The 12,200-nt window shown below is 34.1% G+C and overlaps 1 protein-coding gene across 2 annotated transcripts; it reads right to left on the bottom strand.

Moving 5' to 3' along the window:
* Positions 1–360: 360 nt before the first annotated feature.
* LOC114316543 (filament-like plant protein 4) lies at positions 361–10,884 on the bottom strand. 2 transcript variants are annotated; one of them, XM_028263216.2, is made up of 6 exons: positions 10,598–10,884; positions 8,267–8,386; positions 6,070–6,268; positions 3,488–5,870; positions 2,916–2,961; positions 361–1,272 (listed from the first exon to the last, which is right to left on the bottom strand). In XM_028263216.2, the coding sequence occupies exons 2-6, from the start codon at positions 8,378–8,380 to the stop codon at positions 835–837; spliced, it is 3,180 nt and encodes a 1,059-aa protein (XP_028119017.2). In that variant the 5' UTR covers positions 8,381–8,386; positions 10,598–10,884; the 3' UTR covers positions 361–834. The 2 variants fall into 2 exon arrangements, with proteins under 2 accessions (XP_028119017.2, XP_028119016.2); XM_028263215.2 differs by having other exon boundaries at positions 361–1,275.
* Positions 10,885–12,200: the final 1,316 nt, after the last annotated feature.

Consider the following 12,200-nt stretch of genomic DNA (forward strand, 5'->3'; position numbering starts at 1 on the left):
GGGTGAACAAAGGTACAAAGGAGTAGGATAGCAAGAAAGGGGTGAGGAGGAGTGGGGCAACGATGGGGAGGTTAGGGTAGAAAGCGGCTGGGAATGGGCCGGGGAAGGTGACTGGAGTTGGGGTGGGGTTAGGGTTTGAGGGGCTGGGAATAGAGATCAAAATTGAAATTTTATGATGGGTAAACTTGTAGTTAAAAAACAATGAAGGGGAGTCGAGCGTGATGCCATTAGCAGCACTCCAAACTTAACCACGTGATGGAGCTCATTCAGACCTCATGTTTGTGATCTTTCTCAACAACATTACTTCCACACATGCTTTCCAGTTCCATCAATGTTCATTCCTTGTTTGCCGACAAAAAATAAAATAATATTTATATTTATATTATATAAAAAGTGGAAAAACATAAGTATCATATGTTCACTCAAACAAAATGAAAACGACTGGAGATCATATACAACAATTTCATACAAAAAACTACCTCAATTTGATCACAAATCATCCTCTCCAAGGCTATGCAACATGTGAGTTTCAGGATTTGGACCTCTGAGAGCCATGTGATTTGTGTGATGCATGAATGATTGAGGCCTCCAAATTATGAAATACATACAGTTCTTTTTTCTTTTTTCTTTTTTTTTTTTTTTTGATAAGTGACTAAATGCAGATTACCGCGTATGGGTGTAGACCAATGTCTCTCAAATCAAATGCTGATGACCCCTCTCATGTACAAGTAAAACCCCTCTTTGAATCTCAAACCAGTTTGCAAATTGGCCAAGTTGAATATGATCCAGACCAGTGTCAGCCAAGAGATGCTATTAAGCCTTTGAGCTGCAAGCCTAATAGCCATTTTTTCCCTTTGAAGTAAAGAATCTGCTAAACCCACGTGAATGTTTCTCTGGAGTTGTAGAAGATAAAAAAGATGATCCAGACTTGGTAGGCCGATGTTTTGGATGCTTTGAACTGATTGGTGATTTTGCTTCAGTGTCAGAGGGGCTGAAATGAGAATTGTATAGATCCATTGGAGACTCATTGCCAACTCTGTGTGAAAAGGTAGAGATGGCTTTGTCCATCTCGGTCTGATCAAAATCTCGAAAGTTCATGTCACTGGTAGTTGGCTCTTCTTCAGTAAAGTCCTCAGACTTCTTATTCCTCTCTTTGTATGGCGATCCCATAAGCTCTGTTTGAGGACGCAAACCTTTCAATTGCTTGCCAAGAAGAAATATGGTTTCTTGGCACTCTGCCAGCTTTTCAGCCGCAGCAGCTATGTCTCTCTCCTGCTATGACGACAAATGCTCACAAGTTAATATTTTTTGATCCATCAACCCAGTTGTTGAAACTAGGAACTTGTAGCATTATAATAAGTTCCAGGAAATCATACGACATGAAAAGCAAAAAGATATAATATAACATCAAATTCACAGGTCAAAGTTTCATTTCATCCTAGCTATAAATCAGTATACCCCAATTGGTGGGGATTCTTTGACTGATTAGCATGAATAAAACATTTGATTATCACATCCAAAATGCGCAACTTAATATAGTATGAAAATTCAGCTAAGAAAACAATGAGCAGAAAGACCCAAATTGTATAGAGCATTCAATGGGGAAACTTGTGATTCTGATGACAAGTCCAAAGAAAGGCACCAGACCCTAAAAGCTATTAACATATGTTTTTAAACTTTATAATCTTGATATGAATATACAGATTATAGCTCTTGATCCAGGACTCATTACATAATATTTTCAATCTTCCCAAAAAAAAAATTAAAAAAAAAAAAAAAAAAAAAAACTTATTAATACTCGTGCTTCCTGTCCAACATTTAGTTAAATATTGAAATAAAATCATCAAGCACTGAAAGAAGCATATCATAATCTGCTCAACTGAGTTGTATAACCCATGTTGCCATGCCAGACATTATTCAGTGTCATTCTAAACACCCATGGCATCCATAAGATTCCTAATCTAGGCCTTGATTACACCCTCTTATCCTCAACATAGGAAATATTAAAAGCAGTGTTTGATGATAAACTTGTTTGATCATAAGCTCCCATAAGTTCCAACTTTCTGAACAGCTTGACCAAATTTCTAAGTCTCACAAGCTAGCATTTTATGTTAGTTTGTATAACACACTTTTACAATGAGGAAATGCGATTTTGTGAATATTTATATATTTATGACCAGTGATGTGTCTTATATTACACTACCAATCTGTGTCATGCTTAAGAAATACGTGGTATTGCTTTAATTTTCATGTCCAGATGTCCTCTTATATACATATATAAAACATTCAACACTTGTGTTACTTTACAAATAATCAAAACAAATCAAGCTTTAAGACCATATAATAACAAAAACATGATGCATTTTTAAGTGTAACAAGTCTTTGAGACAAAAACCAGAGCCAATTATAAAAAGTTGGGATGCAATGCAAGTTATGAAGTCTCAAATTTATAAAATGTTGGTCGTGACTTTGTATACAAGCATTAATAAATCATCCATATTATAACTAAGATAGATACCAACTCATTCCACAAAGTTTTACATTTCAAGGGTCGTGTAGAACTCTTATGGCCACTTACACACCCTAATATTTACAAACAAGAGTGGCAAGACTGAGTGAAACGAAATGAAAGAGTATGGAACGCAACTGTATTTCTTAAAAAAAATAAATAATAAATAATTTAGAGACTAAGCATAACTTTTCATTGTAAAATTTTAAATTCCAACAGCATGCAGAGGCAGATCCAATCATAAATAAGCAAATAAACAAAATCCTAAAGCAAAGTATGACTATCTGTTAAAATTTCAGACTCTTACTTTCAACACAGGCTAGGTGAAGTTAGAAGTGAAAGCTTATGAGCATTTGAACAACTCCAAAATTGGAAACACAAGGTGGATATAAGTATAAACCCTCACCTGGTTAGTCGTCACATCAACATCAGCCACTGTGCAACTCTCATTCCTTTTAAAAATAAAAAATAAAAAGAATCAGAGATAAATCAAAATCTACTTGAGGCATGAATACATATAAACAAACAAATATATAGACGAAGAGAGGGCTACCAATATTTATTTCAAGGATTCAAGTCCCTACAGGTGAATGGCTGCAAATTAACACCGCTTGATGAAACCCTATCTTTTACTTAATAATTGTGGGTACGGGAAATGCATCAGAACTCAGACCAAAAGAAAACTAAGGGAAATGCAAGATATACTTTCCGAAAATCGTTGAACTTCTCAGAAGAGATGAGGATCAATGGGTCACATGTAAAGGTTCATTTATCTACATTTCTACTTTCCATGAATAACATAGTTAACCACATAAAACATATAGAATGGAGCAGGTTTGATATAATAAAACCTGATCCTGGCCTGATATTGATCAGGCCTTAAATTGAGTCTGCAACTATCCTTTTGGACATTGTACCTGACATACGTATCAGTTTGGGCAGGATGGCCAGCATGCAGGAAAAAAGGTAGGAACTAACCTTCGCAATTGCTCTTGAAGATCCTTGAATTTGGCCAAAGCATCCTGATGGTTCCGCCTTTCCTCTTGAAGCTCATTATCTAAATTTTCTGTTTTGGCCCGCAAAAGATTAACTTCAGTTTGCAACTCCTCTGCACGTGTTTCAAGAGACTTGTATGACTCGGCCATACATTTCAGCTGTGTCTCAGCCAAGCTGTTCAACTTTTGAGCAGATGCCAATTGTGATTTAAGTTCTGCCAGAAGCTGCTCTGTTCCCTGTAGCTGAGCCTTGGTGCTTTCCAGATCTGAAACCATGTTATCTTTTTCTAATTTCAACTGTTCAAACTCCTCAAGCGAGCATTGCCCTGATGTAGCATTTGATTCGAAGGTTGGGATGAAACTTCCTTCATGGGGAATGTCAGGATCAGAAGTGGAATCAGAAAAGTGAGCACAACCATTTGGATATGCGTCTCCTGATGTGTCCCGAACCACCTTATTTTCAGGTAAAGCGACCTTGTCTATGCAATAAGAACTATTGGCTTCTGCTTCATTATTCTTATAACCCAGGACATTAAAGTGAAGTTCACTGGCTTTATTCAAAACACGAGAAAGGTCAAGAACAAAATCAAGCAAACTTAGTTTGCTGTTAATAACCTTATCGAAGGTGGCAGAGAACTTCTGAATTTTTTGGCTCAGTACATCCCCATCAGGAGATGTTCCCTGGACAGCTGTAGCTTCATTCCCCAGAACCAATACAAAGTCATGAATCCAAGATATAGCAGCTGCCAATTCTTCATTAATGGAACTATCTTTGGACAAACACATTTCCTTCTCTTCGGTTACTTCAGTCCCCTCAGAACAAGCCTGCCTATCACAAGTGGCATCAGAGCAGTGACTTTCCATGAAAACACAACCCACGGTGTGCAAATGCAGGCTATCCTGTGTTTCCTGCACAACACATCTGATGTCATCCAAAATCTTTTTCATGTCAGCATCCTTGGACTCAAACAACATAGAGATTCGCATTTGGAGTTTCATCAAGGGCAGTGGATCAATATCAGATTGTCGATCTGGTACTGGCAATTTCATATTAGACTCATGATTTGCTAACAAATCCAACTCAGGCTGTTCTTTAGAATGGAAATGTGGGTTCATTGTAGTATCTTGGTTTGCAATTTCAGATCTCATATTATTTGAAACATCTGAACCAGAGATGGCTCCATTTGAATCATTTGATAAATATGCCAATTTCTCCATCTCCAGGAAGTCATCCATAAGCTCCAGGTGATTTTCATTTTCAGCCTTGTTGGATTTCTCGATGTTCTTTCCCTTGAAATGGGAGAGCTCAGAGATTGATGTTGTAGCCCAAGAACCAGCACAACTTCTTTCATCATCATTTCCATCTTCAGACATGGAGGTGAAGCTAGGTGGACTGATAGCATTTTGACTGAGGGAACCTTCAGTGGGGATCTGAAGACTAGATTTTGATGGACTTTTTTGTTGATTATTAGCACGCAGTTGTGATTCTAAATTTTGAAGCTTGCTGACTGTCTTAGCACAAATATTCCTGGAAGCTTGCAATTCACTAGTACGCATTGCCAAAGCTTCTTTCAACATCTTTGTTTCTTCTTCCATTGCCAAAAGACGGTCTGTGAGAAAATCATTCTCTTTATGGAATTTTGGTACACCATCAACGGAAAAGTCAGGCAATTGGGGTGGGTGTGGACTAGGAGGCCTTAGAGGAGACCTCCTTACTCGAGTTTCTCCATAATCCCGGCCCAAGCTCTCTACTTCTAACTTCATTTGAGCCAGTGCTGCAGGACCTGGCAACTTCTTCCGAACAAGACCACGCAATCTTTGGCACTCTGCTTCCAGCTTAGCTATTTTCTTCACTCCTTCCAGATGCTGCTTGTTGGCTACTTCGGCAGATCTTACACTCATATTCTTTTCCTCATTGCGAATTTCTAGCTCTTTTGAAATTATGTGGAGTTCATATTTTAGGGAATTTATTTCTCTTTCACACGATTCCATATTGCTCTTCAATAATTCAATCTCTGCCTCTGCTTGTGATTTTTCTTCGTTTATCATAATCAGCATGTTAGAACGTTCCTGCAATGACCTTGAAAGTGCAGCATTCTCTGCTTCTGACCTGAGGAGTTCTTGGTCCAAGTTACTCATCTTTGCTTCAAGTTCAAGCTTTATTTTATCCCACTGCTTCGTTTTGGTAAGAACAACTTCATGCAATTTTTGTTCGTGTTCTTCCTTCAAATTTCGTATCTGCCTCATGCACTCTTTAAGAGCACCATCAAAATGAGAAGCTCGATCTTCAGCAGTAAGCTTTAATAGTGTGACAGATTCTAGATGATTTTTCAGCGCTAAAGCTTCTGCCTCAGCCTTTTCCCAACCTGGAGAATAAAGAGATTTTAGGTTCTAATCTATGACAAATACACAATTTAAAAAAACCCTTGGTCCAAAGGCAAGGTTTATTTCATTAACTACTTTCATGTGAAAAGAAAGAGATTCAATGTATTTTTACATAAAAGGAATAGCATATGTGCACAAGTTTCTTTTCCTTCTATAGATCTCAATTATATCAAAACACACCTGAGACAGCTTCTTCAGCAACTTTAGCATGTTGTTTCACTATGTTGTCCTTATTAGTCACCTCTATTTCGGCTGCGGATAGCTTTTCATTCAATTCATTAACTTGATCCTCTAAAGTCTTCACTTGATCCTCCAACCCAGTTAGATGTGAATATGACTCCACGGAGATTTGGACATAGTTTTGCTTTTTGTAATTACCCTGTTACAGGAGAGGAGAAAAGGTGTTAATTAAAAGAAACAATAACACAAAATGCAAAATTACCAAAAAACACTAATAAGCTAGCGATTTATGTTTTCGACTACACATTCCGAAAGATGGTCACTTGTTTTTCCTAAACAATAAATATAGCAATCCAAAGTGATTCCAATATTTTTCTCAAGTGTTTTTCCTTGAGAGAAAAAATCAAATATAATGAACTAAAATATAGAAAGAGTAAAGTTTTGGCATGACAAAATGCAAAAACAATGGGCCATAAATGCTTCTAAAATTTTGTTATACATGATGAATTTAAAGAATAATACACTATATTTTATTGGATGTCTAATAATTAGATGAAAATTGTACTCACAGTTTAAAGTATCTTAAATTCAAATAGTGTGATCTATACAAGCCTAATCCTATCGAACTGCATTTTAGAACATATGGTGTACCACGTTCCCGTTACCGTTCATTGTACCGGAACAATCCACGTTTCAAGTAGCATACCACAAAATGTTAAAAAGAAAAATAATTGGATCGATTGGATGAAAATGAAAAAGATCCAAAAGCAAGGAACTATCTCACTGGATCCACTTCCAATAGTGAATCTCAAATTGCAATATTCTAGCAAATCAAAAAAATGAAACAAGTTCACTGAAATAATTTAATCAGCAAAAGAGAGCACAAAAACTTGCTCAAGATAAAAGTTCCTACTGATTTGTACTTATAATATTCTAATTCCAAGTTTATTTCAATATATAGTAGTAACATCACATTTTGCTGAAACAGTTCTCTTCATCCCAAAAACACTTGAAAATGTGCAATTAGAGCCATTTGAAAGCTTCACACTAAATTTTAAGTGCAGTAACTAGGCAAAAACATTTCATGTCTTAATAACTGCAGACAGGAACACAAACACAAGTTTGACTTCACTCATAAAAGCTTCGCTTTTGATGTGTCATATTCAGTTTGATAAGTATATTCCAAAGTATATTCATTCTCACATTCCTTTCAACATCGATGTTGCAGGAAATTACTATTGGCAACACAAATAGTCATAAGGCTGGTATGAAGGTAGAAATCTCTAGAGAAGCATATAACAGGCTTGATGAGCAAATCCAGATCCAACAAGAAGCTTCAACAGATTTTAAACATTTGAAGTGGTATGCATTAAACAATCAAATGTATTCAAAACTACATTTAATCAATTCAACCAAACCAAACTAAACTATGCCCCCTAGCAAGTGGGTTTGGCTACATGAATTCTTTTTCACCATTCTACTCTATCAACGGCTTTAGGCTCAATTAAATTAAATAAATTCATATCTTTTTTTACTACTAAATCCTATGTTGACTTAGGTCTTCCCCTCCCCTTAAAATCTCCATTTATGGTGATCATATCACTCTCTCACTGTTGCATCTATAGGTCTTCATTGTACAAGACCAAACCAAATTAACCTACTCTCTCTCAACTTATCTTCAATACATGCTACTCCTAACAATTCATGAATATATACATTTCTTATTCTATCTTTCCTAGTCTTCCCACACACCCATCTAATCATTCTTATCTCAATTATACTTACTTTATGCACATAATGTTTCATAGTTGCCCAACACTATCCTGTAAAGTATCATTTCCCTAACATATGTCTTATAAAATTTTCCTTTCAATTTTCTTGGTGTTCATCAATCACATAATAAATGCATTCCTCCGCTTCAGCCAACCCACTTTGATTCTATTGACTCCCATCACCTCCAACCTCACAATCATTATTAATAACCAAACCTAAATGACGAAGATAACTACAACACAATCAGAGGGCTCTTCATAGGATTCAAAGAGGACTAGATAACTACGGAAGTAGTTATGGTCATTAATTTGAAACCTACTATCATGGGAAAAGATATTAACATAAAAAATCTTGGAATACAATCAATTTTTAAACAGAATGAAGAAAAGAAATCATAAAATGGGTTAAATGTCAATAGACATACCTGATCACCCTGAGAACCAGTTGCAGCAGCAGCAGAGTCCGAGGCAGGAGCTGCTTTCTCAGCCCCAGCCTTGTCAGATGATTTCTTCTTCCACGGCCAACTCCGCCTGTCCATCTCAGACTGTATAATTTGCACATAACTAGTTATTGACAGACTATGGATTAACAATATTTTAAAGAAGTTGACATAAATGAAAATGCATCTTTTCCCTTTCTTTTTCTTTTTCCTGGAATTTTAAGCACAAGCACCATTTGTTAATTACTTAAGAGGTTTGAGCTACAATGCCCTGCCGTCCCTTCATTGAACAATGTTCAGCCAAAATTACACTCTAGTGAACTCGTAGTTATACTTTGAAATTAATGAGCGAAGCTTTCTTGCCCAATAAGTTTTTTGATTGAAACAAAGTTCAACATCAATCAACATAGGAAACTGAATCATTTTGAACTCTATTTCTGATGTTTCCCAGTACACCTAACCAAATTTCATTCATTGTTTTTTTATTTAATGAAAGTGAAATGATGCAAAGGGCGGCTTGGACCAACAATAAAGGCTTTTCATTAGCATCGTGGTGATGTGCATTCGAGTCATGAAACAGCCTCTCCAGAAATGGTGTAAGGCTATTATGTACATGACCGCCCTAGACCCCGCTTTAGTGGGAGCCTCGTGCATTACGTTCCCATTTTTTAGAAGTGAAAGGATGAACTTGCAAGAATATTTACATAATACCAGGTCAGACATACTGACAAAACTGATAGTCATTTTGGAGCCGACCATTTTCACCAGCCAGCTAATCAAGTAGAATGCAACAAAACATTCAATTACCGACATGATCAGAAAAATAGTTAAGCTAGAATTTACATTATCTCTCAACTTATATCCAAAAATCTAATATTCTTATTGCGAAGATTGGAGAGAGAGAGAGAGAATCCAATATTCTTAGAAAAATGTTTGGGACCTCTAAATTGGGAACACTAAAAGAGGTCTAGAGAGTGGGTCCCACTGATTGATGTGATATTTTGGCCTTAAGTTTTTTTTTTTTTTTTTTTGAATTTCCAACTCATTAGTGAGCCATTAGTGCTCCCAAATTAGTGAGATGTATCATTCTTATCTTCACTTGACTGTACGAAATATATTAGTTATGACATGAGTAGTAACAATCTTCATTAACCAACAATAAAAAATTAAAAATAATAACAATAATAATTACAAAAGATGGGAAACTGCAAGAAGAAGTTATGTTGTGAAGAGTAAGCATCACCTAGAATGACTCCGTCAAGGGATAAAATAAAAATAAATAATCTATTGCAGCAAAATTCTTTGAAAAAAAGAGAAAGATGTCACTGAGTTTTTTACCCACTTAACAATTTGATATTTTGCCTTTTTTTTTATTATTATTTTAATTTCTTCATTGTGAGGCTCCATGACTAAAAAAAAGATAGGACTCCAATCCAACAAATTTCTATTTTGATTGGGTATGAAACTCAAAGACTTGTATCAAAACAAATGTTTAGAACAAAGGGTACCCAAGATATATATATATATATATATACATATCTTTTGGCTTCTTTTTTTTTTTTCTTCTATAATTGAGAAACTGGGGAAAAGAAAAAAAAGAAAAAAACACATAAATACAACCGACTTACCTGAGATTAGATAGGTGAGATTTTTCAGTATTTTGTTCAGAAACAAAATAAAGCAGAAAATATAAGAGAAAATGGGGTTCAAATGTAAAATGCTCATCATCAAACAAAAAAGTAAAAAAAAAAAAGGGGAAAAAAACAAAACGCGCAGTGCGAAAATTGGTAGAAAACAGAAGCTTTTGATCATGACACGACAAAACTATCATGGTTCACATGCTTCACTCAACCAACACTGAATCAAACGCTTTATACATTCTAATAAAGCCATCGATTGCAAGATATCAAAACAAAGAGCTTCGAAGACTGACGATTATTGAATCAGATGAAATAATCCTAAAATTGGGAGATTGACAATTCGAAATCAAGAAAAGACACAGTAAGCAACAGTGAGAGAAGAAAGAGCAAAGAAATTGTGATTTCGCCACAAATCACTGATAGTGTAGCAAATTTTCAGAGAAACAGCAATAAAATCTATCAAAACGAAAAACAGAACATGAAAATCGCCTTACATTTTGGAATTGATAGCCAAAATCGAAGAACGAGAGAGAGTGAGAGTGTGAGAGAGAGAGAGAGAGAGAGAGAGAGAGAGAGAGTTTTCGAAAAGCAAAAACAGTAGTAGTTTGAGAGACGCCATCGATTAACTCGGAAAGGAAGACTCAGAGAAGACTGTAAGTACAAACAATCGACTTACCACTATCAATGCAGCTCCTGGGGAGTAAAAGAAACAGAATTTGAGATATTCAGCTACAGAGGTAAAGATCTAATTTCAACTTTTGCTCTCTGTTCATTTCATTTTCTTCTTCAGTTCTATAGAGAGAGAGAGAGAGACAGAGAGAGGGAGGAGGTGGAGGAGGTGGAGGTGGTGGTGGGTGGGGGGTAAAAAATATTGGGCGTTAGGTGTTACGCTTGAGAGGCAGGACGTTGGAATGCTCCAAAACATTGCAGCTTTTAAACTTATAAAAAAATTCCCAAGAAATAAAAACTTACTTGTGTTTTTTTAAAAACACTTTTCAAAAAATTATAATTTCTTATTTTTTGTATTTTTTGTATTTTTATTGAATTCTTTTAGTATTTTAAGTATTTTTTTTATTTTTTAGACATATCTAACATAAATATATCTAAAAAATAAAAAATTTGTGAAAAAAACCTTTTAAAAATTTACTAAAGACCAAAAATATAAAAAAATACGAGAATTCAGTACATTTTTTTAATATTTTTATGCATTTATTAAAATTTTAAAATATTTTTCATAAATTTTTTATTTTTTAGATACATATAAGTAAAGTGCATCTAAAAAGATAAAAAAAATATTTAAAATTTTAAAAATATTCACTAAAAACAAAAAAACACAAAAATCAAAAAACTGAGTTTTCAAAAAACTTAATTCAAAAAACTCAAACCAAACATACCGAATAAATTCTGTTAAAAAAACTTTTTCAATTTTGTGGAAATATTTTATTTATTAGGAAAATTTAGCCAAAATACCTTACCTTCATTAGATTCTTATTTGGTAAAAATAATAACCTAATTTATTTTGTTTCATAAATTTGCACATAATTAACCAAGGGCAGAGAATTTTTTTCTTGGACAATATTGCTCATGTATATATATATATATCTCATATAACTCTTTTGACAATAACACTTTTATTTTATTTTATACAAATTTTAAAATGTTACGTATGTGTACTTTTGGTTAGTTCATCTAATATGTACTCTCTTTTTTTGTAACAATAAAATATTAATGTGAATCAGAGTAACATGTTATTGTTTATATCAATTTCAACAGTATTTTTTTATTTTTTATTTTTTAAGAATTTCTTAATCAATATGAATCTTATTTGATAGATCTTAATGAAAGAATTCTAAAAATATTAATTTTATTAAAAATTAACATTTATATCAAAAGTTATATTATTTTAAAGTTTAAAATATTAAATTACTCACTATATATACTTTGGTAATAGTAGTATGTGTTGGATTTTTTTAAAAAAAAAAAATTTGTGTTTGTCCTTAATGCATTAAAATTTTATTATAAAGGGATTTGATAAAATTTCCCTATTTATTACTCACCCAAAAAAAAAAGTAATATTAAATACCTATAATATAAAATAAAAATTTAAGGATTTTTTGGGGATAGGATTTTAAGGTTTTCTAAAGTAATTTTAGAAATGGGTGAAACTATAAAATAAAATAAATATTGAAAAAAAAAAAAAAGAAGAGATATAGGGTTGGTTTGGGAAGTAGGTTGGTTTTTGACTTTTTGATTTTTTGACTATTTTAACCTGGGCTAAA

The sequence above is a fragment of the Camellia sinensis genome, chromosome 6 (assembly GCF_055761805.1).
Source record: "Camellia sinensis isolate YWXY chromosome 6, ASM5576180v1, whole genome shotgun sequence".
Classification (NCBI taxonomy): domain Eukaryota; kingdom Viridiplantae; phylum Streptophyta; class Magnoliopsida; order Ericales; family Theaceae; genus Camellia; species Camellia sinensis.

Bases quoted from the DNA above. Each gene is read 5' to 3' on its own strand.
- LOC114316543 (XM_028263215.2), bottom strand. From the start codon at position 8,380: ATGGACAGGCGGAGTTGGCCGTGGAAGAAGAAATCATCTGACAAGGCT. The intron at 5,871-6,069 runs GTGTGTTTTGAT...TTTATTCTCCAG, and splicing joins TGCTGAAGAAGCTGTCTCAG to GTTGGGAAAAGGCTGAGGCA. The intron at 2,962-3,487 runs GTTAGTTCCTAC...TATTTTTAAAAG, and splicing joins CTTCAAGAGCAATTGCGAAG to GAATGAGAGTTGCACAGTGG.